Source organism: Empidonax traillii, unplaced genomic scaffold (genome assembly GCF_003031625.1).
Source record: "Empidonax traillii isolate 1590-97213 ecotype Southwest subspecies unplaced genomic scaffold, ASM303162v1 scaffold59:size1551110, whole genome shotgun sequence".
NCBI classification, from domain to species: Eukaryota; Metazoa; Chordata; class Aves; order Passeriformes; family Tyrannidae; genus Empidonax; species Empidonax traillii.
This window is the reverse complement of record NW_020955252.1, coordinates 1,121,397-1,147,629: the sequence shown is the minus strand read 5'-3', so window position 1 is coordinate 1,147,629 and position 26,233 is coordinate 1,121,397. Positions and strand designations below refer to the sequence as shown.

General features: G+C 39.6%; 2 protein-coding genes across 4 annotated transcripts; both read left to right on the top strand.

The window, feature by feature from the left end:
• The first annotated feature begins 51 nt into the window (after positions 1-51).
• On the top strand, positions 52-6,753 carry CNEP1R1 (CTD nuclear envelope phosphatase 1 regulatory subunit 1). Its single transcript, XM_027879829.1, has 6 exons — positions 52-150; positions 2,251-2,322; positions 4,520-4,593; positions 4,910-5,019; positions 5,159-5,213; positions 5,479-6,753. Exons 1-6 carry the CDS (start codon positions 126-128, stop codon positions 5,518-5,520), a joined length of 378 nt encoding a protein of 125 aa, XP_027735630.1. The 5' UTR covers positions 52-125; the 3' UTR covers positions 5,521-6,753.
• Positions 6,754-6,816: 63 nt separating this feature from the next.
• HEATR3 (HEAT repeat containing 3) lies at positions 6,817-25,410 on the top strand. Of its 3 annotated transcripts, none has more exons than XM_027879824.1 (15): positions 6,817-6,952; positions 8,591-8,763; positions 9,273-9,360; positions 10,210-10,322; positions 12,099-12,208; positions 12,994-13,134; positions 13,879-14,162; positions 14,832-14,922; positions 17,889-18,046; positions 19,015-19,097; positions 19,357-19,493; positions 22,117-22,205; positions 23,004-23,147; positions 23,245-23,421; positions 24,314-25,410. In XM_027879824.1, the coding sequence occupies exons 2-15, from the start codon at positions 8,717-8,719 to the stop codon at positions 24,431-24,433; spliced, it is 1,782 nt and encodes a 593-aa protein (XP_027735625.1). In that variant the 5' UTR covers positions 6,817-6,952; positions 8,591-8,716; the 3' UTR covers positions 24,434-25,410. The 3 variants fall into 3 exon arrangements, with proteins under 3 accessions (XP_027735625.1, XP_027735622.1, XP_027735624.1); XM_027879821.1 differs by lacking the exon at positions 6,817-6,952 and adding an exon at positions 7,179-7,297; XM_027879823.1 differs by lacking the exons at positions 6,817-6,952; positions 8,591-8,763 and adding an exon at positions 9,783-9,861.
• Positions 25,411-26,233: the final 823 nt, after the last annotated feature.

Below are 26,233 nucleotides of genomic sequence, written 5' to 3'. Positions count from 1 at the left end.
TTGCTGCGGGCGGCGCGGCGGGCGAGTGGCGCGGGGTGTTATTGCGGGGCCGGGCCGGCGGGCGGGGCGCGGCGTTCGGCCGGTGCTCGGTGCTCCGCCCGGTGCTGCCGCTCCGCCCGCCCGCCATGAACTCGCTGGACCAGGCTGAGGGTGAGTGCGGCCGCACGGAGCGACCCCGCCGCTGCTTCTCCGGCGCGCCGGGAGCTCCCGGCTTCACGGCCGGGCTGCCCGGGCGCGCTGCGCCGTCCCCGCGGAGCGGGGCGAAGCGGCCGCGGGAGGCCTCGGCTCCCTCTGCACCGCGCTCCCGGCGCTGCTCCTCGGCCCAGACAGGCGAGCTGGGGCGGGGTCCCGGGGCTCCTCCGCATCCTGTGCTCGGGGCGGGCCGTGCTGCTCTCGGGGAGCGGGGCCGAAGGGCGGCCTGTGCCGGGGGGCTCCTGCCGGCCCGGGGGAGGAGGGACCTGCTTCCCTTTCCCTGCCGCTGCTCGGCTGTGGCTTATTAAAATCCGCTTGTGCTGTGCTAAACCCGCGGGTTCGTGCGTGAGGCGCGTTTCTTCCAGCTCCGAGTCCCACACTGTGCTTGAAGAACGCGACCTCAAATAGCCCTTTCTTATCCGAGGACACTGATGGTCTGGGATACGCGGTCTTTGAAGCTGCAGCTTGCTGCATGTCAAAACCCCGAAAGGAGTTCTTAGCGTCCAAAAATAAGGCTGGTAGGGATTTTAGAAACGCATCAGTGCAGGTGTTTTATAGCGGACATGTCGGCAGGAACTGATAGTCCGGCGTTGTCAGGGCTTTGTTGCCATGTCTGTACAAGCTGAGGGATCCCAGAAGGGAGCCCTGCTGGTCAGAGATAATAAATGAAAATAAGTTAAAACTTTCATTTCCTATTTTCTGAAAGAGTTTTTTTCATTTTTTGTTTTCGTGATGTCTGCATTATGCAAGTGTTTCCTTGAGAGCTTTGTTGTCAGTAGCCTGATTTTATGCCTTCAGGGTGCTGCTTCTCAGAGAGCAGATTTTCATGTGCTACCTCCTATTCCCCCTCTCACTTCAGTGACTAGGTGCAGGGGCTTGTGCTAGTCAGGGAACAGTTAATTAGCTTTAATTGCTGGCAGTGGTTTAGCTTCCCCAGAAGGGAGGTGGAGGACAGGCCATAACTACCGGGCTCTTGGCGGTAATTAAGACTAGTCAGCTTTTCTGTGGCTGAAGTCAAGATACTGTAATCTTCACCCATGAATTCACCTGCAAACCACTTAGGAGTAAATTCAAGTTTAGAAAACTGCATTAGCAATGATCATAATAGTGACACTTCTTTCAGTCTTACTCTCTATTTGCTTTATTGAGGTAACTAATTTAGCAACAGTTGCAAGCTGAAGCTCCACAGTGATGCTGATGGAGACTTTAGCTGAAAGTTAAATTGATGCTAATTAAAACTTAACTCCAGGTAAAATTCTAGGTTTGACTGGAATGTTGTCAAATATCGACCTTGTTCAACAGAAGCATAAATCTAGCCTGGACTTGAGGTGAAGCAGCTCCCTGTAGACATTCATTGGGAGGTCAAGATATTTTTTTTTTTAAATTAGGGGTATGAACTTGAAATGCATTTCACAGCAATTTCAGTGCAAAGATTATGGGAGAACGATGGCAGTAAGAAGAAATATCTGGTTAAAGAAAAAATGAATTAAACTAAGATCCTTGGGTTAGTGTTTGCTGTGGGTTTTTTTGCATACGTGTGTATATGTATGTCAGGGCACTCAAAGTTTCTACAAAACAAAGTCATCAAAGCCACACTGCTACAAATAATCCCTTGAGCAGCTGGCAAAAGGCTAACCTTTTATAAAACTGCTGTTATATAGATAATAGAAGTTAATAGTTTCCTGATGTATGTAATAGTCCAAAATGTGATACTTTTTTTTTGTTTATTTTGAGGGGCAATTTAAGGTACTTAGAATCTAACTCTCAGTGTTTTGAAAAATGTCTAAAATAGTCTGATTTCCCAGCTACGTTGATTTTCTTTTTTGTAAGTGGGAATGTTTCTTGCATTTAGCTTGACTCCATCAGTGTACTTTCTACCTGAAGTTGAATAAAACTACTTTGCATGGGCTTTTATTGCATCTAAATGATCACTGCATTGGTTTTCTCTGCCTGTTTAAGTGGGTATGCACAGGGGAAAATGAATTCCTTTTATCTTTTACATTAAGATGTGACTAAATAGATGAAGATCTAATTATGCTTAATATACATCCTCCCCAGATCTCAAAGCTTTTGAAAGAAGACTTACTGAATATATTGCATGTTTGCAACCAGCTACAGGACGTTGGAGAAGTAAGTTTGATGTTCCAAGGGATAAACAGGATTCTGTCTTTTAAGCTTTTTAGATTTACCAGTGTCAAACTCTGATTTAAATTTGCCCAAACAAAAATCTGTATTTAGGTTTTCTTTAAAATTTGTGGCATAACTTCAAACACTGCAACAAGTTAATAACGGATAATAAACTAATACTTTAACCAGAGCTAGAAAAATGAGGTTAAGATTGGATTGGTTGGAACAATAAGTTATGTTTTTTTTCTCTTTTATTCTGGTTTTTATGTTTTGTTGGTTTTTTTTTTAAGACTCAGACTTCTCTGATAGTCACTATAATTACGTAAACTAAATATAATCAAGTGAGATAGTCCCTATAAAACTGAAGGTGAAAATGTTACAGCAGTGTGCCGTAAAGGCAGCATTTGTCTTCAGCTCTGTTCTAACAGGGAAGTTTGAAGGAGGGGGAAGGTCAAAAGATACTACAGATGTGCTGCCAACTTCTGAATCAGTAGTCTGTGGTGGAAACATACAGCTTTTTTTTTTTTTTTTGTGAAATTCTGCTGAAGTTTCCCTACTCAAAGAACACTGATGTTTTTTAGAACATATAAAATTGCATCTTTTCTCCTGAGAGGCCAATTTTGAATGGAGGAACAACTACTTAAAAGGCAAAACCAAACACCACTAGCACTCCTCCAAGCCCCCTTGTTTGAGAGCAATCAGGAGGCAGGCAGATATTTATATGCACCTCTGCCAAACTTGTGCATACCTACTGTAGGAATGCATTTGGCTTCCAGAATTGTTATTTACTGTCAGATATTAATAAAAAAAAAGTACTGAAAACTTCTAGGCATATTAAATGACGTTTGCATAATTAGTATTGTATTCCATTGTAATTCATGTTTTTTTCCCAAATTACTCATTTTCCTAGTTTTGCAATTCACATAAAAGAGGAACTGTCTACTTTAATTGTAACAGGGTATTTAATGTTTGCTTTTCTTCCTGTTATCCTGAAAAAAATGTGGTTTTATAGAGCAACTTTATGCTTTTATTAGATCTTCTTCAATTTTCTTTAAAAACTTAACTTGTCAGAGTTCCTATTTTTTTTTAAATTTGTAATATCTATAAGCAGTATGCAACTCAATAGCAAATTATAGCAGTCTTGCAAACCTGAAAGTAGTATTTAGTGAATATTTGGGTTTTGTTTCCAGGTTCTTCCCTATGATCCTAAAGGCTAGTAACTCTGGACCTTCTCTTCCTTTTTTTTTGTGTTGTTTGATTTGTTGGCTTGTTTTTTTTTTTTTTTTCCTGCCCTGCCCGCTTGCTTTCCAGTAAAAACTTTATTTGCATCCAGGCTCCACAGAAAACACTCAGAACTGCAATGAAGCTGCAAGGCTTTATGGGTGTGCTATATAATATGAGGTTTCTTTATGTTTATATTTGTTCTGTTTTTCCATCAACCCCTGTTCCCCAACCCTTTGTAGTCTCTCAAAATCAGTCTAGGATGCTGTGTGACTCTGATATGTATCTAGTATTATTCATTTACAGTGAATTGATTGTTCTTCCTAAGCCATTCTGGATACGTAGAGGTTTGTGCTAATGTTAACATGCTTCCTGACTCCTATTTGGTTTTTTTTTTTTTTTTTTTTTTTTTTTTTTTTTTTTTTTTTTTTTTTTTTTTTTTTTTTTTTTTTTTTTTTTTTTTTTCCTTTTCCTTGCTTGTAATTGTGTCAATTGCGATGGGGAGCAGAACACAACCTGTGCCACTGAAACTGCTGATGCCTCAGGCTTTCCTTACACTGAAAAGCTTGGGAGAAAAAACGAGAAACTTCAGCTCTGCTCTGCAGTTTGGTGCTTCTGCATTCCTGTTGCCCAGACAGCACTGGCTCAAATAGCAAAGTGAACATTTGGTACAAATCTTACTTGACTCACCAACTCATGCTTTTGATATCTGTGTTTTCTTTAGAAACTTCGGTTTCTTCAAAGGATCAGGATATTTCTGCTTGACAATTTATGTTTTAGTACCAACTTGTACAGAATCTTTACACTTTCCCTTATTGGAAGTTTTTTCACCTATTTTCATTTCTGCCTCCCAGTAGAAGCTTTTCCTCATGCAGAAGTAGGCAAAGAAATACAAGCTTAAAAGTTGCAGCTAAAAAATAAATGCTCTGAAATATGACTGAGGTATACTATTTATGACTCTTGTTCTTTTCTTCATCAGTGATTTTGATAGTGGTATCAGTTTGCACAGCAACCGGGGCTTGGAACTGGTTAATAGACCCAGAGACACAGAAGGTAAGATCAGGCAAATGCTGCACATTTTCTGTTTCATAGCTTGGTGCTGCAGTCAGGTGGTATATTGAAAACTGGAAGGCTAAAATGTGGAAGATAGTTTTTAGTAGAGCTCTCAAGCTGTCTGGAATTGTTGTGGAATGTGTCCTGGGATGTTGCCTACCAAAATGCTACACCTCGAGTGCTGATATGAAGAATTGTTCACCAGTACTTGAAGAGGGCTAGGAGCAGTATTTTATTTTTAGTTAAGCAAACTAGGAAGCAACTTCGTGTATGTTTTAGAAAGTATATAGTGAGACTAATCCGATTTCTTTCCTAGGTGTCGTTTTTCACATCACTTTGGAATCACCCGTTTTTCACAATTAGCTGTATTACCCTAATAGGCTTGTTCTTTGCTGGAATACATAAAAGAGTGGTGGCACCGTCAATGTATCCTTTAATTGTGTTTGTCAGGTTAAAAGTGTTGTAGTTACTGCTGTTCTTGAAGCCTGTGCTAAATGCTGCTGTTTCAGTTTTTACTTACTCTGTGTACAAGTGTTAGCTGCTTTCCTTGACACAGTCCACACAGTATAGCAGCCCGATGTCGAACTGTTTTGGCAGAATATAATATGTCCTGTGATGATGTAAGTGTTAGCTGTTCATTGCCTAAACCTTGTTTGTATAAAAAAAAAAAAGCAAATAATTCAAAAAGACATGTTTGGTTTTTTTCTGAACAGCGTTTGTTTACACCTCAACAAATTCTGTGTGTCTGTAAAACTGGAATGTGAAATGTTCAGTATTGTTGTCTGTATTAAACTCAGCCTCTAATATTGAATTTGAAATGCAATTGTTGGGCTCAACTTTCAGAGTTTAAACTCCTTTTTTTTTTTTTTTTTGTCTCTTTTGCAGACTGGAAAATTAATATTAAAACCTAGGCCTCACGTTCAATAAGGGCTGTCTTCCTTCAGTTTTTTCCACTGCCATGGAAACCAAAAATGACCTTTTTTAAGGTAGTATGACAGCAAAAAACAAACGGGACTGGTTGTCACTGCCTGGGAGTGAAAGTCTTAACACAGTTGACAGTGAAAGTGTGCAATATTACTTTCTTGAATATTTATCCAAATTCTTTGTTATCACATTATCAGTGCTTTTGCTACTTCTGATTACCTCTTTTTCAGTATTAGTCTCACTTTTTTACTTCGGCTAGAATGGAACATACAAGTTGAGTATGTTAATCAGCAATGAAGTTGAACTTGAAAATTAAACCTCATTTGTGTTACATGTCTTTGTATGCTATTGTAAATAGCACATCAATGCCAATGTTTAGGAAAAGGAGTATTTGATTTATGGATTCCTTTGTTCCCATGAACCGTATTGAGAGGAACACTTCCCATTCTCCTGATGTTTTATTAGCACACTTCCTCATTACAGCTGTCTTTGTCTCCTGGTCACTCTTTTTGGAACTGGTTAAAAGGCTCGCAGGAAGACGGTCTGTCTGTGCTGGAGAAAACTGGTCTTACTGTTTAAGAACTTCACAAATATATCAAGGATCACATTTGTCGAGTTGTGTATATAGTGCACCAGCCACTTTCCTTGTGGTTATACGTAGTTCCTTGTTTGATCTGGTTCAAAACACTGCTATTTTAAGGTTTTACTATTTTAAAAGTTGTCTTAAATATGCTTGTATCTTCCTGATTGCAAGGTTGTACTGTATCTAAAGTCCACCCGAACATTCTGAGGGGATTTTTATGCTGTGATAGTCAGAACATGAAAATAGTGTTGCAAATGCATAACTTCAGATTTGGTAAAGAAAGTATAAAGAGTGCCACAAGAAAATAACAGTTTTGTTATTCAGAGTGTTAACGAGGTGTGGATGAAATAGGCTCAAAGTGTAACTTTTGAATAGCTAAAACTAAAGTTTTAAGTTTAAGTTGTTCAAGGTGCCTTTTTAATTGTTTTGAACTCTTTAAATTGACTCTGCAAAGCTCTTGCAACTTCAGTAACTCCTACTACAGGGTAGACTGGCTTTTAAAGGCAGCCTATTGATGTAACTTTGTCAGTTAAGACATTAAGAATTGTCTTCTGGATTTTTTTTCCAGTAATTGTTCTGCCCACGCATTATTTTTAACTGCTGTATATTTTGTAGGTAAATGTGTATAAAATAAATCCTTTGTATAAACAAAACGCTATCTTCTTTTGTACCGTGCAAATGCAGATCTCCAGCGAACGCAGAAGAACTTAAAAATTTGTAGCTGAAGTCCGTAACTTTCATACCGGACCAACATTTCCCGTGTTTGATGTCAGTGTCTTAGATTATAAGAGCCACATCAGAGAGAAACCCCCTGCCAGGTTTCCACCCTACAGGTCAATCCTGCCCGACTCTGTAAGTGCTCTTGGAGGAAACTGTTTCATGTGACCCTTATTGAGTTGCTGACCTGGGGGAACGTCCGGAGTGCCCCTAGGCAGGAGCGGGGTGCGGGGTGTGCGGGGTGTGCGGGGCTGGCTCTGCCGCGCCCGCGGTGCTCGCCGGGCCGGGAGGGGCGCGGGGCGGGGGCGGCGCGTGCGCGGGGCCGCACACGTGTGCGCGCCGGCGCCGAGCGCGGCCATGGGCAAGAGCCGGGAGCGGCGGTTCCGCCGGCCGGCCCTGGGCCCCGCCGGGCCCGCGCAGCGCCCGCACGGCGAGCCCGGCCCCGAGGAGGAGGAGCCGGCGGCGGAGCTGCTGGACAAGGTGCGGGCGGCGGGGCGCGACCCTCTCTCGGGGCAGCGGGTGCGGGGGGAGAGGGTTGGGCTCGCCCCCGGCGCTGTCGGGCGCGGGGCCGCCCCCCTGGCGGGGACAAGCCGAGGAGCCCAGCGGGGCTGCCGCCCGTCCCTTCCTCCTTCCCTCCCGCCCGGCGCTCTCCCGGCGTCACGGCTGCGCCCGCGGCTCGGCGGGGCGGGGCGGCACCGGCAGCACCGGGAGATCCCGGGCGTCGCCTTCTGCGGCGGGCGGGAGGCAGCGCTGCCCCTCGTCTAGGGAGGGGCTGGGAGGCAGCTCCTGCGGTGCTTGGGTTTGTTCGCTCCCCCTCCTCCCCTCGGCTGGGGAGTTCTACAGGTGGCCAGAGCGATGAGTCAGTGAGCCATACCTCAGGGATAACATGGGAAACGCGGAGAAAATGACTTGTGGCCACTTGTAGGCCGTAGTCTTGGTTCTGGGTTAAGCATTGCAGATGAAAAGTGATGTAAACCTCCTCCTGCACACGTGACTTTGGAATCAGATGCAAAAATCTGTTTTCCCCTCAAGTAATTGAATTTTTGTTCACTTTAGCGAACTGAACTCATTGAACAAATCACTGCTTGGTTACTCTTCTGGACTGACCTATTTAGTCTGAAAATTGAGAGAAAGAGAAAGCATATAAAGGCATAGGTGAGGATGAGCTGAGAGACTTCTGTCAGTGTCAGTGAGGTAGGATGTGATGTACCACTCTTCTGCTCTGCTCTTCAGCAGACGTTTATATTTTCTGTTAGGCTTTCAACAAACTCCATGACTTTCCAGGATATACACTTCTGCTGTTCTGTTATTTTTATGTCTGAAATTCTTACATCTCACCTAAAACCCTGTTACAGCACAAATCAACATCATGTTATGGATGTAGAGAACACTTGCTTCTCTTTGTTAAGCAGATACTCTTAATCTAAAGACTATGTTTTTTTAATTATTACTTTTTAATTCTTCGGTTTTTCTTTATGGTGGCATGTGTTTTATATTCCTGCCGACTCGGTCCTTTTTTCTTTTAAATACATGGTAATCAAATGTAGATATGGTGTCTCACCAGTGCCAGCTAGTGTCAAATCTGTGTCTGGACTATGTCTCTCTTGTTAAACACCCAGAATGGTGTTTATTTAGTCATATAGTTAACACACAACACAGGCAAAGATTTGTAAAGTTTCATGGAAGTTAAAAGCTCTTGCTTCCATTCAGGAGCAGTAAAACTTCCAGCTACTTTTTCCTTCAACCAGATCTACCCTGTTTGTGTCTCCTCAGCTGCAGCATCCAAGTGCTGAAGTGAGAGAGTATGCCTGTGCCAGTATTTCCAAGCTGTTGCAGCAGAAGCACGTCATCCCAGCCTTCCTGCAGAGGGATGTTGTGCGGTGTTTGGGGCCATTGCTGATGGATCACAGCTTAGCTGTTCGGGAAACAGCTGCAGGTGCTCTCCGGTACGCAGAGTTAGAATGGGGTAATCCTGGGACAGGACAGAAAACAGTAGGGTTTTGCTGTTGACAACCATGAGCTTGAATACCAGCCTGTCTTGCTTTAACTCTGGCCTCAGTAGGTATGCCCACATCAGCTAAAGTCCACAAGAGAGGGGGTTTTCTTGCTCCATGATACTCTAAAGTCAGGAGCAGGCTTTATGCTGGAAATATATGGCTTTATGAAGAAATATAGAGAACTTGAATGCATTTCATATGGGACTTTGTATCTTGATGTTTTAGTACCCATAATCCTTTGTATTATGCTTGACCAGTAAGTGAAAATATTCTTTTCCTGCCGCCCAAGTTATTCTTTGGTTGTCGGTAGAAGAGTAAAGTTACTGATTGAGCAAGTTGATTTTAAAACAAAAAGTACCATAACCTTTAGAGGAGAATATAGAATACATGGGGTTTTTAAAACATTCCTAGAAAGTATTGTATCTAATCCAAAGCATTAATTTTTTTGTTTTCCACAGAAATCTGAGTGCTTGTGGAGGATTTGATGTTTGTGATGACATGGTGACAAATGACATTATGACACCTCTTGTTGCACTTCTGAAAGAGGTATGTTTATTCTGATCTTAAAACTTACCTAGCCATTGAATTATCCCATTACAAAAATAGTTCAATTTTTGTACCTATTATTAAGATATTTAAAAGATATTTTAGAAGAATTTTCAATAGATTTAATGGTACAAAAATTATTCCGGGGGTTTCACACCACTAGCTTCTGTCTCCTGACCAGGTAATTTTGGTCTGTGGTGAGGCTTGATGATTTTTGCATGAAATGTCTGGAGATTTTGGGTCTGGAGCGTCAATCAAGACCAATTTATTGTGTCAGTCAAAATCCAGGTCCAACATTTATGTTGTAATATTATTCTAGTGTGATTTTTTTGGTGAGCGGTTCTGTCTGAATAAAAGCTGGGGTTTGCAGCTGGGTACTGTAGGATAACTTGTACTGAATACCTGTTCTTTGTTTGGTCCAGGTGTTGCAGTGCAGTTTGGAAATTGCATTGAATTCTGCTGTCTTTGTATGAGCAGCCTTGAGCAATACCGTCATTTTCTGTATGTTTCTTCCCCATTTTAAAATGAGTAATAGCATTATTGTAAAGCATAGCAAGATATTAGCTGAATTAATCTTTGTGGTTAGAAAGAACTGTGGCATACAGACTGTTAACAAGAAATAGCACTCGGGGTTCTAAAATTGTCAAGTTTTTTAATTAAAAAATGCTTCTGAAGACTACTGAATGCAAAGCAAATAGTATAAGAGTCTTTCTACAAGAGAAAAGTTGCCGATGATTCAATTCCATTGTTGCCCAATTTTCTTAAAGAATAGGAAACTAGTCAGGTTTTCTGGTATTAAACACTGTGGCTTGATTGTTTCCCAACACTGGTTCTCTTGTTTTGTTGTAGTGTAGCTCTGAGTTAGATGCTAACCAGCTCTCTCCAAAGAAATGCAGAGAGACAAACAAAAATTATGTTGAAGACATAGCCAATGAAGCTATTAATTTGCTGTGGAATATATGGTAAGTGCTGTGTAAACACTGGCCTTTTAGACAAGCTAAATTAAATTATTCCTGAAAAGTAGCCTGGTAATTGAGGCAGAAAAGAAAGGACTGTCCTGGCATGGGAAGATGTATCCAGTTGCTGATTCTGATTTCTGATTGTGTTGCTCCTACATGTGCCTTCCTTTAATAATGGTGAGCCCTAATCTGATCGGAAATACAGGTTTATCTTCTGCCATAGATTACTTTTTTAAATTAAGGATTCTAAAAGTCCATTAAGTTGGTCATTAGTTTTAGGAGAGTGACAAATTTTTTTTCTATTGGTCGTTCATCCTGAGTTCTGATTTTGTTTTCTGTACGTGTTCTATCATAACCTGCGGTGCAGTTTGGGTTGGGATGTCTTGCATTCAGTTCCTGTAGATCCTTACTGAGCTATGAGAGATGGAGAAAATAAATTCTGATCTGGACTCCAGTACTCTGGGAATATGAGGGCTTCTTATAGTACTTCCTCCCTCTACAGGTCATCTCAAAAGCTAATATTAAATGTTTGGACCAACTATCCCTTAGTTACTGAGACACTGATGCAAATCTACTTAATTATGTGAGAAATAATGTGAATTGTTCAATTAATAGTTTACGTTGGAAACACCGGGTGAAGGAAGAGAAACAGCAACACTTAATACAGGAACGACTATGAACATTGAAGTGATACAAGCGTATTCTGAAAGTTTTTCTTGAGTTTGGTGTTGTTTCTCTTCATTTTTTAAGAGCTCCACATCGTTACACACCTTGGTGCATACAGGGTGTGCTTTAGTGTTGTACAGTGTTTCATGGAGCTGCCTCTCTGCCTGACTCTGTGGTATGACCGCTGGCTTGAGGCCTTATTTCTAAATTGGGATTATTTTTTTTTTTAGGGATTGGAGTCTAGAACAGTAGAGAAACTGCATGCTCAGCACCTTGCACAGAATACATGACCCTTTGTGACTCTGACTCAACAATGTTGTGTGTTCATTTCTCTTTTTTTTTTTTTTTTTTACTTTTGTAGTCACTGCTTTAGAACAGGAACTATAATCACTAAGTGTGATATAAATCACCTCTGTATTTTGAACTTTGTGACAATGAACATGAACTACTGACTTCATTGCTAAGTTTGCTACTGATAAAATTGGGGCTGGCACTGGTGCTGAGATATACTATTTCCAAAAATAAATGTTTGAAGATCCTTGTAGCCGGTTAGGTCCCATGACTTTTTTACTTTGAATTAGTCTTGTTTCAATATATTAGTTTTAAAAAGCTGTAGAAAACTTGAAGAAAAAAAAATTCCACTGTTAAATAATTAAAGTAAATGCATGTCTGAATGATAAGAGCAGTCATTTTATGGAGTGAATGAATATTGATGTGAGAGGAAGCAGCTCTGGTCAGTAGGTTTGTGGGTGAAGTTTTCCGTGCCTGCAGAAAGCCCTGGGCTGGTTTATAGCCTGCAGCTTCCTTTCACACTCTCACTGGACCTGTCCACGTTGTATTTAGACTCCCAAATAAACTCCCAAACACTGTATGAGGAAGCAGCTGGTAGAAGCCAGCTTTCCTCAAAAGTGTCCAGGATTTTGCAGTTTCTCTTTCAGCATATTTATAGAGTTGATCAAAACCTCAGTAACGAAGAATAGCTCTGACTAATGCATAATTCTTACATAGTTTTTATAACCGTGAGTAATAGTGAGTATGAGGCACTTAAAACATTGTTACAGTATTTTTTTTTTCCTGGGAAAAGTGTTTTAATTAATCTTTTTCATACATTAGTGAATGCAACAACACCGCCGTGTACATATTCAATAAAGAAGGGTGTCTGGAGGCTGTGTTACATTACATGAAGAAATTCTCCACAAATGTAGATCTGGCTATTTCAGTAGGTAAGTGGTAAAAGGAGGAGATAAGGGTTTAAAGATACTTTTTTTTTTTCTTTACTATATAAACATAACATTGATTTGACACACATAATGCACCGATCTTAGCGTTGCTGAGCTTTGCACTGAATATAAGATTCATTTTTGAACAACACATAATTCAAAAGTTTGCATCTGTTGTGCTTGTTTTCAGTTCAAAGGAGAATGACTTATTGGTGGTTACACTGGAGGAAAAATTTTGTGGAAAGAGGGGTCTAGAAGGGGGCAGTGGTTTTAATTTTATTTTTGGGTTTTGGTAATGAGGGGTTTAGTTTGTTGAGCAAAGGACATAGTCCATCTAAAAAGTCCCCCAAACAACTCCTATCAGTGGTTTTATTAGTAGCATTGTTATTATAGTCTTAGAATGGTCATACAGGTGTGCGCGGTCCCAACATTTTTTATGTTGTCTCTAGTCACTTTTTTTATGTTGTCTCTAGTCACTTTTATGTTGTCTCTAGTATACAGTGGAGAAATCTATTTCGGAGTAGCTGAGATTAATACAGCCAATTCCATGTCTGATGTGTTATTGTCCTCATCTGTTTGGTGTACAGGTTTGCCATAGAGTGTCTTTTAATCTAAAACACAGATTGTGAGAGCAGTGTTGTATCATTACAACTTGATGCTGCATGAATTTTTTTTTTCCTTTCAACGTTTCATTGCTCCAGCTTGCAGAGAGATAATGCTTTTTCATTAGGAGAGTGAAAACTACTATTGGGTTTGTTAACTATATTTGTTCTTGTTGTTTGCTGCAGCAAACTGTTTGCAGGCGGTGACAGAAGATAATCCAGACCTTCTTTCTTCATTTAATGCCTCTGCACAGCAAGTATTGGAAACAGCGATGATGTGTTCAGAGAGCACAATGAAGCACGTCCTTCTGAGAACACTGATAGCAGGTATGGTGCTCGAGGGTGTTCACTGCTCTGTGATGGGGAGCACAGCAGGTAAAGGGGGGTGGGAAGCGCAGAAAGCTTAGGCTTCTCGACTGAAGTCTGGACATCTGATTGTCAAAGCCTGTGCAGATGGTTCACGAGGTTATGTATTTGCCTTTTGGAACTGCAAACAGATATTTACGACTAGTTTTGAAAGTGTCTTAAATGCTTGACTTTAAATTCAGTCCCTGAACACGGTGATAAAGCATTTAGCTGCTCATTTGATTTTCAACAGTGAAATGAGTCAGTAATGAGTGGTACAGGAGCAGTTTTGATCTTAATAGGTGTAGATTTTTAACTCAGATTCTCTACTTTGCGTTCTTTTTGCTGCTTCAGATGTTTAAGCATCGTGATTTTTGATACTGGAGTGTAATAAATAATTTTGAGAATCCTTAGAAAATTTTCTCATGTGGATTTGTTATCAGATACAAAGTGACACCAAGGTCAGTCCACATAAATATTCTGTAATTACTTATGTGCTGAAATTTACTTGAGCTTAAAATGTGGGCATAGCAGTTATTACAGATGAGTATATGAAATGCTAAACAAAAAAAAATACAAATCTATAAAGCAAAGAATTCAGCATTTATACTGAATGTAATCACTGTGTATTTTAAGTAGTGCAGGTTGTGTCCTTACAAAATATATGACTATTACAGAGAATTGAGTACGTTAGTAATTTTTATATTTTGGTTATCTCGTATTTAGGCACTATCTGGAATATCAAGGATACCATTCCACCGGGCAGCCTGGGAAGCATGGTTAATGCAATCCTGAAGATTTTTTCAGAATCATTAGCAATAGACGCTGGTGAAACAATTATTCGTATGAATGAAGCTGAAAAAAATAGGTTAAAACTTGCTGCGGAAGCAGAAACGGAGGAAAACATGAGTGATGTGGTGCACAGCTGTGTTCTGAGTGAAGATGATAACATGGAAGAAATACCAAAGGGAAAACTCGGGAGAGAAAATGATGTTTCAGATTTACTTCCAGTAAGTGTGGCTGGCTGGCTGTTGGGATTTGTGCTTTTGGCTGAGCTTTGGATTAGTCTTGACTCAGCACTGGCCAGAGGAAATGACCTGTGAGTTACTAACACTGGTTCTCAAATAGCTTGGCTATTTTAGCTAAAACCTCAAAGATGAGCTTGGAAAATTTCAGCACAACTTGTTCCAATGTGGCCAAGTTGCACAGCCACATCAGGAAAGTGCATTTCCATGGTTTTCCTCCAGTGGAAGGTATAGATTTACCTGACACTTCTACCTGCAGCTGCTGCAGGAATTTTGATTTCCGTTTACAGCAAGTGAGATTTGTAGCCGTTCAGTCATGAGTGAAGGTGGCTCAAGGATTTACGGATGAATGCACTGTTGTGTATGGAAAAAGGATAACAGGAATATATGTTTCTGTTAGGGCTTTAGGTAATTTTTTTCCCCTTACAGCTGTAGTGCAGATGGTATTTCTTGAAGATTAAATTTGCTCTGGAACATCTGACAGAAATGTGGTAGCTTACGCCTCTTGTTTTTGTGGGGTTTTTTGCAAGTTTTGGTGTAGAATGAGAAGAGAAAATGGCTGGACTATATTTTCAGCTGACAGCTTGGGTAATTTAAGTTGCACTTAAATGTTGTTTTACAAAATCAAATTTGGTTCATGTTTTTATTTTCTAGTCTGATAAGTGGGAACTGAAAGAAGTGACAGCTTTACTGACGGCTCAGCAGACTGCTCTGGAAATCATTGTTAATATGTGCTGCAGTGAAGGTTTGTAGGAATGTCTTTCATTGCAAGTGCTGTGGTGTGTTTTGTTTTTGAATAGGTCACATGTAGTCATCTTGGCTTTTAAAAGCAAACACACTCAGGCGTTTTGTCCCTGATACCCTCATCAGAGGGGGGCAGATTAGAGTGAAATTTCTATTACTATTTCATGTGGGGTTTTTTTCATTTAAGTGATTTATGCTGCTTAAATGTTTTTTTTTTTTTTTTTGCATGGTACTACTACGTGCCAACATTTAATTACAAATAAAAAAAGCACTTGCAGCAAAGAGATATTTCCTGAAGTGTTGCAGCAAAATCTTTGTTCCGTTAGAGTGTTCTTCTGATACAATATGTGTGTGAATCTTATTGCAGGATGGGGTCACTGATTTTCTTTTTTTTTTTAAAGCAGATAAATCTTGTAGCTTTGATTTAGTGTTGATACTACAAGTGTTGCAAAATTAGGAGTAGATACAACTTTTGCATGCAACTTTGGCAACAATGTAGATTTAGGCTTTCAGAGCTCTGCCTTCATGAGGTTTTTTGAGGAGAAGAAAGGCTGTTATTTGGAGGGAAGTAGGAAATAGATATTCTATATCTTTTATGAACTCTGATACTCAGGTTTGATAGCTTTTGTCCTCATCTTCAGGAAAACAAATGAGAGATTATCAAATTCTATTTAAAAATGCTGATAAACAAACAAAATTAATTCCCTAAGGACTTCAACACCTGAAAACTTTGGTTGCTGTTACAGTTTTAGCCGGATGCAAAAGTAACTGTCTAGGAGATAACTGAGTAAAACTTTCAGGTTCTGATAAAATCCACAGTAATATCGAGTTATTCCCAATGGTGATTTTTTTTCTCTTCCAACACAAGGAAATTCTGTACCTAGTGTATGAAGCTCCTTTCATAACTGCATTTCTCATCTAATGAGCTATAATTCATAAGTTTTCTTCTTTAATTGGAAAATCTCTTGTGGATAAGCTGCATATTCTGCCATTCACTCAGTGTAATGTAAGGTTGATTGTGTTGTGTTGCACTGCAGTACTTTACCCATTCATGGACAGACAGAAACATAGGCTGTAGAAATTAAGAGGAATCCAGAAGCAGCTGTTCATTTAATTTTCAAGTTATTTGAGGACTAAAATAGCTTGAGCCATTATGCTGAGTTCATACAAACACTTGGCTTGCTACAGAACTGAGGGAAATAACCAGGCTGGCAAGAGGTGTGTTTTATTCTTACACTGAGCACTGGCCAGCATTTGGGAGAAGCAGCATGCTCTCCCCTTGACGGGGACATGGGCAGGAAGCCAGGAGACTCCAGCATTTCTGTCCAGTCTGCAGTTCAGAGATTACCAGTGCTAGTTAAAATGGGATTACCATTGGAAATGACTCTGTGTTTCCCAGAACATTACAAGAAATGTGATAATAGTTACAGGCCAATGTTCTAGATCACAGTTCCCACTCTGCCCTGGTCCCTGCTGTCTTTGTTGTTGCTGAGTTGCATTGTCAGCTCATATCCTTATCATTTAGTTTTCAAAGGAGATTTTTATTTGGTTTGTAAAGATGCACGTGGAATTTTTCTGCAAGAGGCAAGAGACTTAGGGGGATGTTTGCTTTGTTTTTGTGTTTCTTGCTGCCATGGCCTTGTAAAACATGAAAGACAACCATTTTCTCATGGAAAGGCTGTTAACACCAGCATATTATGGCTGCAGAATTAATTTGAGATTACCACAGAAGATGCCTGTGTGGTCAAGTTGCTGCAGCTTGATGAGTTACTTTGCATCAGATAAACAATAGCCATGACCTTCAAATAAATTCCTAATTTCTGCACGGTACAGGTGAAACGCATTAATTTAGATCTTTCTTGTTGTATTTTAAGTGACTTTACCTTTTGCCACAGAAGTGGCATGGCTGTTACTATAGTTACTACAGGACCTACTACATCTCAGGAGAATCTGTGCTGTTAGACGAGATTACTTGGGGCTGAATCTGATATTTTTTTCTTTGGAGTAGTTAAATGTCCTGACCTGTGTGCACAGGCAGAGCTTTCGTCTTCTAGAGAGGAGGATCAGTCCAATCTCTAGACTTAGGACTTGGGTAAACACCAGTTAAAATGTAACCAGGTTTAAAGCAACTTTTGATAAATCTGTGTGAACCCAGTGGACGTGGTTAAATCAGTTTAAATATAAATGATGAAGTGAGCTTGTGCTTGTTAGGCCAAGTCTGGCTTTAGCTGTGGACAGATTAATCACTTTACAGTAGCCTGTTGGTAATACGACCTCAGCTCCTCTCACCACGTGTGATTGCCCTTACATGACTTACTCCACTAGTAGATCTGTAAGTATAAATCTAGTTCAGGTTTAAGACTAAACCTAGCTTAACTTATTTAAATATGTTGCCTGAAATGACTATCAGAGGTTATTTAGCTTGCTTTGGCTTGTTCTGCTGTCATCTTTTCCTTTCAAGTGGCCTCGCTGTGGAGATAGTAACATCTTCATCCAGCCCAGTTACTGCCCAGGCAGAGGACATCTGTCTGTGGCTTTAGTACTGCTAGAGGAAACAGTTGCCTTAACTTTTTTACTCACTGCAGTTAAACCAGTGTGTTTGCGTGCTTGAATCTACCTCAAAAAGTGAAATGGTGCAATCCAAATTCAAATCTTAGTAAATCTTTATGAAGTTTCTTCTATACCTTTTTTGATATTTTTAAGTGACCCATTGTTAATATCACAGATTAAAATACCTGTGTATGAAGAACCTCTCTCATGAGAATACTTGTTGCTTGAGTGAATATACAATATTCTGTTAATAAAATATTTAGGACTGTGCCTTAGTGGCACTTGGTTTGTGAGGAGTTCATAGAGCCCAAGAGCCTAAAGATTCCTAAACTAAGAGGTGGAGTCGAGTACAACTGAGAAGTAGGATACCTATTGTATGAGAGTTGTTACATTTACAAGTCTGTCTTGTGTCTGCAGATCCCTCTGATGATGAGTGGGAAGAACTCTCCAGCAGTGATGAAAGTGACTTGTTCATGGAAAACTCGTACAATGAGGGAGGGGGGCTGCTGATGACACCCCTGTGCCTCTCTGATGAGGTTCACTCAGCATTTCTGAACAACCTTATTCCAAAGAAGGTAGTGTCTTCTGTTTTATTTCCAGCACATGGCACAGTCTTCCCCTAGTTCCTGCTTTGTATCCCAGGTTAGGCAAGGAAATTATCCCAATCCACCTGAAGGAAAGAAATATTTTTTTTTTAGTTTAGCTTAACTTTTTTTGGCCTAGAGATAGTGCATCATTGCATGAGCTGTCTTGACCTAAGTAATTCTTCATGTAAGTTGAAACAGAATAGTGTTTCAGAAAGCTGGTGGAGTTTCTTTTTATTTGTTGGGTTTTTTTCCCCCAAAATACAAAGGGTGTTAGTCCTTGATTTGGACATGAAAAAGATTACCTGCCAAAAGAAAGGAAACTTTGGCAAAACATGACTGCCAGATTTCCATATTAACTAAATGAGGTGGAAGTAACGTGTGAATGGCAACAGTCAGCACTGAAAAAGTACAAGTTCCTCTTCCCCTGTTTATAGAAAGTGTCTGAAGGACAGTATTTGACACTGACAGGATTTTAGATGTTTTTGTTTTGGAGTTGTTTTGCTCATTTTTATTTAGGGTTGTAAAGATGGAGTTTATTTGAATTATTACTCTGCTGGTTCAGGTGCGAGATGAAAACTTTGAAGGCTTTTTATACTTAATACCGGGAGTTTCATGGCAAGGCCTTCTACACTTGCAGCTGTCTGAAAATTCTGTAGTGGAATTTATAAGAAGAAAGAGCGGAGACCTAGAAAATCACCTGTTGTTCAGTAGAGTTAGATACCTTTAATATGCTGTGCTAAACTCAGGGTATAATTGCATCATTTGAGTGACTGAGGAAAATGCTGACATTTTTAGCAGGTGAGACACTTGGTGCCTGGAAAGCTTTGAAATACATAATTTGCAATATCTGTTTGAATCAAGATGAAATTTCAGTCTTCCCTCCAAACACACTGTAACAAAATATAAAAAAAAAAAAAAAAGCTTTATTACTAAACATTTCTTTTTCCCCTCCTCAGATTCTTGAAAAAACTGCTTTTCCGAACAGTGTCGCTCTAGACATCTGTATGCACAATCCATCTTGGAAGCCATTAATTAAAAAGTAGGAATTTCATTGTCTCTCTTACTATTTTTCATTTATATTCGGTTGTCTTAGAACTCCTAGAAGGATTTTCCATCCTTGGGTTACTTTTAAGATCTGAATAGTGGCAGATCTGATATATGATTTTGAATAAAGAGATAAAAATACTTTTATAAACTGCACATCAGATCACAGACTTAATTAATTCAAGATTCTTCTTTATATTTCGACGTGTTTTCAAAGGGATCTGCTAAGTGCTTTTTTTGGTTGTTTGTTTCAGACTGAATGCAGTGCAGTGTAGAGCTTTAACATGTCTTCACAGCATTTTGTTAGTGTCGGATGTGGATTGTCTTGGAGGAGCTTCAGCACTTCAGTCCCTTTCACAGCATCTCTCGCAGTTGATCTTTTCTAAAACAGGTAAGATGTTTAGCAGAGGGGACTTGCTGACCCCCTTTGCTGATCATGTAGATATGAGGTAGCCATATAAGTTAAGTTCTAATGCCATTTTATTACTAATTGTATCTCTTTGGTCTTTCAGTATAAGGATACTGACTGTTGGAAATGTGCTGGCAAAACAGTATATCCTGATAAGATGTGTTTATCCAAACTGCACCTTGAGCAAGTCTGCTCTTAATGCAAGAATCTGCTTTACATCTGGGTCCACAAAAAAATCACTTAGTGGATGAATCCTGCCTTGCTGAGACCAGAACTCTTTTCATGATCATATTTGTGATAATAGTTCTTCATCAATCAGACAAGCCATGAAGAAGATAGGGCATTTTCTTTTTGAATGTGCTGACTAGCTTGCCTAAAGAGATGTTAAAAAGAGGATATCTAGCACAGTCTTCCACATAATTTTTTTCTAGGAATCTTATAAAATTATAGCAAAGGTGGTTGTTGCAAAAAAGAAAATGTACATGGTTCTTATAGTAGGAAAGAGAGCAGCCACCTTGTCTCCAGGACATGCTTTATGCTTAGGATGGCATAGCTTTATTGAAAAGATATTTATAGTAAAAAAATGTGCAAAATTTTTATGACTAAATATTAAAGCCGCTTCATGTCCTGTTCTGGTTTGATTTCAATGGAGAAGGTAATAAACTTCATACTATTTTAGAATATCATATATATATATATATATTTAATATATTTAGAATTGGAATGGACTGCCCAGGGAGATGGTGGAGTCATTGTCCATGGAAGTGTTTAAGGAAAGACTGGATGTGGCACTGAGTGCCGGGGTCAGTCATAGGTTGGACTCGATGATCTGGTAGGTCTTTTTCCAGCCTCATTGATTCTGTGATGTATCTTGGTAAACATTAGAATGTATCCACTGTAGATCCTCCAAGGTGCATTATTTCATAGAGGTACTGTGAAGGTTTCTGATGGTAGATAGATACATCTGATAGTATCACTATTATTGGATGGTCTATGCAGCAGTTGGCATTTCCAGCCACTTCCTGTAATCCTATACATGAGATCAGCATCATTTCAGTAATCCTGTTGGACCATTTACTCTGTGATCTCTCTGTTACTGACATGAGAGAAGCTGAACTGAGATTTAAAAAAAAAGGGGGGGGCAAGAAAACCCCAGCTGGTTCCAAACTGATGATGTGGTTCCCTGGTGATCTGGGTCCCTGACAGGCTTGGCTTTGTGCAGACTGTTCTGATAATCTGTTTTTGTTTTAAGGTAAGTGGTGATGGCTTTTCAAAAGAGAAGAGATATTCTTGGAGCTGGAAAAGCCTGCCAATTCTCAAATTTGTCAGAAGACGTTTTCCCTGAGACAGATCTGTTGAAGTTGAGCATATGTGTGGCTTTGTCATTTCTTGTCTCTTAGAAGATCGAGAAGCTCAGTTTCCTTCCCTTTGTTCCAGTGTCTCCCTTTGTAGCCACAGATGCAGCGTTTGTAGTTCTTTGCTGTAGTGTGTAGAATGACACTGCATTAATGTTTGAAAATGCATCTGCCTGCAAAACACACTTTTTTCTCAATGTCTTTAAAAGCATGTGATCAGTCCATGAGAACATTGCTACTGAGAGTGTAGTTCTTGAAAAACCAAAATACAGAAATGAAAATATCTATGAAGACATGTGCAAGGATGTTCACATAGCACCCTAGTCTCATGCTTAAAGAGACAGCTTCCAAGATTTTGGATCTACCTATTAAGCTTTGCAAGAGTCAGAAAGTTCTCAGATGAAGCTGGAGAAGTTGTAAGCTGAGGACAGATGGTTCTGATAAAACTAATTTAGCGGCCTGGGCCCATTTTTTAATGGTTAAATGCTATGTAATGGATACTGCCAGATAGAGTTGATAAAATACCAACATGTGGTTAGAAGGAATCCTGTGGTTTACAGGGTGAAAAAGAAGCATAAAGATCTAGTTGCTTACATGGGAAGGGAGGAGCTTTGCATGAATTGAAAAGTTCTGCATCTGGAGTGGTCCAGAAAACAAGAATGCATTAAAAGAAAATAAAAAACCTGAAGAAGTGCAGAACATTCATTGAAGGTGATGGCTGGCATTGATGAGTTTGTAGTTAAACAAGAATAATGCAGTGTTTGAGTCATACATTCCTGAAATGTTATTAAACCACCGGAAAACATGCTCTTTATATGAATTGGAAAGAGTCCAATGTTCTGGGTGTCTAAAAAGCTTGCTCAAGAAGGCAGAAGAAAGGAGGTAAAATACACAGTCAGCTTCTCTAGTTTTCTCAGTTCCTATATTATGACCTCCATGTTATGCCAGTTTTCAAGCTGCTGTTCTGATGACAGTGGTTTGTACCATACCTTGAGTCGCAAAAGTGTCTGAACCAGGGATGTGCCTGAAAATGAGGACCAGCTGTGGTCTAACCTCAAGATGCAGTTAATACTGAATTCCAACAAATCACTATGGTTACAGCCTACAGAGACTACTCTGAAAATCTAGCTTTTCCTGTTGTGGTAGTACCTGGAGGAACAATTACAGGATTAAGGCATTTGTATTTCTTTGCTTCCTGTGTCCCTCATCTTACTGTTTAACTTCTGTCTCTGGGTTCAATTCTTTCACAGAACTCCCTGCAGACACAGAATTCCTGGAAGCCATAACCAGTGCTTTGAGGGCTCTCCTACAAACAATGGCATCAAAGAACATCTCCCAGGTAAAAGCTTTCAAACTCAAATTCTCTGTTAGGTTCAAATTTGTGTGAGATTGGGCTGGAAAGTTTTTGAAACAAAAATATTTAAATACAGTGCAAAATTTTAGCAGGTGCAGACACTGAGGGCACAGATTTAATAGCATCAACTCTTTGGGGTTTTCATGGACCTTACAGGAATACTTTTTTGTTTACCTCTTCTTTACACATAAACAAATGAAAGGTATTTCAAAACCAGAAAAAACAAGTAATATCTTCAGGAGATAGGTATAATGACAAATATTTAGTAAATTAGCACCTAGAAACGTGCATTCTTTATTTCTTGATGTCATCTAGTTGAAGCTGGTTGTCCTAGAATCTTGGTTGGACATGAATTAGTGAGCTAAATGCAAGAATGAAGCATTTTGTTATGCAAGACATAATACTGGATAGTCTGCTGGTCCTTTCTGGCCTTAAACTGAAAAATGAGAGCTTCTGTACTGTTAGTTATAATGAGGTGGAGGCAGCTATTGAGCAAGGTAAATTTGTGAAAATACCTTTGGGCTTAGAACTTTTCCTTCACCTTCATGACAGCCTTGGTTATATTCTGGAAGAAACACCTTAAATAGAAAGGGAGAATTTGACTGTTTTCTTGGTAATTATGTTTTCAGAATTCACATAGTTTTCATAATCCAGGGCTCTTTATTTCTCTGTTATAAATTTCCCTGTGTTCTGGAAAAGTGGAGTAGCTAGATGTCACATTTGAAAATTTCCACGAAAGTGTAAATGTCTTCCTTCTTTCCCTCCCTTCCCCTTGCTGTGCAGTGTATGACTCCCGAGCAGCTGTTGGCTTTATGTGAGGCTGGTATTCACAGCAGCAATGCCAGTGTCAGAGTGAACGCAGTGAGCATCCTTGGAATTTCTGGCAGCGTCCTGGCAAAAGGACAAGATACGGCTGAAACACTGAAGGTGAAAAAGCAAGCTTTGCATTGCAAACCTATATGAATTTCAATATTTCTTTCAATTTTCCCTTGTTGGAAAGATCAATTTTTCTCTCTTATTTCAGATGATTGGAAAATTTCTTCTTGAAGTTGCTATGAAGGAATCTTCTCTTGTCGTAGCAGGGGAAGCTTTGGATGCACTTTTTGATGTATTTGCAGATGGTAAAGAAGCAGAAAAGGCGGCGGTGCAGATCAAGCTGCTTCCAACACTGAAGGAATTTCAGCCAGTGTTCAGAACAAGGGTAGGCATTTGAGTGCAGCCAGCTCAGGGTCTCAACACACAATGTGCATTAAAGCTTTGAGATTTGGGCTCCTAGAAGAGATAATTAAACAGTATTATATAACTTCATAAAATGGAAAAAAAAAAAAAAGTGTGATTTTCTGATATTCCACTTTAGAGGAAAGCAAATACTTACCTTAAAGTTCATGGAACTGTCAAGGCACAGCACCTCTGTCACAATGTCTGCAATACACTGTCAGTATTATTGATGTCCAAATCACTACATTGTTCAGAAACACTTGTAAAAAAATCCTGCAGGTGTCTCTGGAGGAGTGCAGCTAAATTGGTGGGAGAGAAGTCTCTTCTGAAGTTACTTTAACATCTTTTGTTTTTTACTTCTTGTAGTTGCAAGTGGATGCTTTTGTTCTGCTGTTGGTTAACTGTAACAGACCATGTATTCTGTGTTTTCAAGAATAACAAAGCCAGCATTCTAAACTGTAATTTTAGGTGCATCCTTGCCTTAGGGAATGACGGCCACAAATTGTTTCTTTGGTGAGATGAAGCCTGAGGAGTGACTGTTGTAGTCTAAAAGCTAAGCACTTTACACACAAAATATATACCTGATGGTGCCTCAGTTGTTTCCTTAGATGTGCAAGGTTTTCCATATAAAAAGCTGCAGAAAAGAAGTGTATGTTTCAGGTATTTGAATGAAATATCATACCAATAGCCTAGTTTAGACAGCAATGTAATACAGTAAATTGACTAGCTCCACATGTGAGCACCTTGGAGTTCTCAAAAGCTGTGGGTAGCATATCCTGACAGAAGACCTGTATATAGAATTGCTGTAAACTTGAAGCGATCTGATAGGAGAAACCCCTGCATTAGTAAAGCATGTACTTTTTTTGATTTTACAGATGCGAAAAGAAGGCAAAGGACAATATAGTGCTGATCAACTGTGTGTTCTTGACAATGTGAGGATGAATTTGAGAAGATTCATTGCATATCAGGAGACACTAGGGAAAACTCCAACTTGAAACATCGAGGGACTTTTAAGGTTTCCCTTATTGAGTAATGTTTTCAAAAAATATAACCATTTTGAACTTGTAAAATTTACTGAGCAGAGCAGTTTTGCTTTAATGTTAATACTACGTTTTGTAATGTTCAGTATTTTTATACACTTGGGTTGATGCAATGTGAAAGTCATACCAGCATAAAAAAACGTGTAGCGTACTCTGACATGGTTGCAGTGATAAGAAGGTGCTCCTGCAACCCTGAGATCTGTACACAGCACCATTGTCGTCGTTTAGAAATCTTCATGTACCCTGGCAGAAAACTACAATTGCATGAAAAGGTAATTTAGAGAATATTCTCGGTTATGTGCCAGATCAGGAAAAAAAATTAAAAAGCTCAGGATATACTTAAGGGAATCGGGCAGTAGCAGAATGTTCATATTTGCTGTTTGCTCTTACCTGTTCCTAGAATTGCACAGGCACTTATGGCAGGCTTCCCAAGAGAAGTTTGTGACAAGTGTGTGTAGATTCCTGTCAGCACTTGGTTCTGTTATTTCATGAGGTTTGTTGAGGAGAAGACTGTTTCAGATTCATTCATGATAAATTTGCTATGATAGCTTTTTGCTGTGGAAATCTGTGTAAGCAGATCCTACAGTTAGACACAGCTCCCTGGTTTTACTTTATTTCAATTGGTGTTTCTGAAAATCAAATCTCCTAATTTACATTCTTCCTTGTAATTCTGCGTCAGAGTGAATTTGAATTCAAGGAAGTAATAAGCCAAATAAAAAGCATTTTTTATTTTGAGGTATTGCCTAAAGTAAGTTTATAATTGCTTAAAATACCTTTTAGAAATATTTGTAATGGAGACTTTTAAGCTCTAAAATACAGAAACTGTTATTTTCAAAAAATGTCACCAATTCATGAAGATTGTATGTAAACTTCCATATATCAAGAACTTTGGTTTTGTTTCTTTGAATGAGATTCTCTCATAGACATTTTTCTTAAGAAAAAAAACCCCAAAACACAACCAAACACAAAAGTGTTTTGTTGTGCTGCGTTTTGAAATAGGAGGGGTTTTTTCCCTCTCTTTAAATGTGCTGTCTTAGCACAGGCATCTAGTTTTTGGCAAGATTTTGCCCATGGTGTTAAGCGTGGAACTTTTAAAGACCGAATTTGCTCACTTTGTTAGATTTCAGTCTCTAAGATTGGAAAGCAGACTTGGGAGCTGACTGGATAACTTGCAGATGACTGACTTTATGAAATCCTGGCATATGGTGTTTCGTCAAATGCAAGAGAAAGTGAAAGATGAGTTTAAGCAGCTCTAGTGCCTGGAAGTCCTGTCACTGCTGTGACTTTGCAGGAGTCGAATGAAATGTGTGACGCGATGCCTGCTAACCAAAAGAGTGAGAGAGTGGGACTGGGAAGGCTCCAGGGTCACTGAGCATGGCCTGGAGAAATCCAGGAGAAGTTGTGAGGAGCGTAGTTGAGAGGTTATCCAAGGATTTAGCAGGGCAGGCAGTGAAAAGAGCCAGAGTGTAACACCTGGGGAAAGGTGGATTATGGCATAAGACTGCACAGTGTGTGGATTTTAATCCTAGTGTTAAGTTATACTTGCTGTGCACTGAGGATAGTACAGTATTAACCTGATGAAAGGTAATATTTGTTTAGTCCTTAAAGGACTTTATTGTGGGAAGTTCTGCTCTCAGTTTCTGGGTGCTACATTGAATTGGAGGATGATCTAGATTGGAAAGGATCTCTGGAGGTCTCTTATTAGTCTCTGGAGTCAGGTAGGTTGTGCTATGCCTTGAACATCTTCCAGGATAG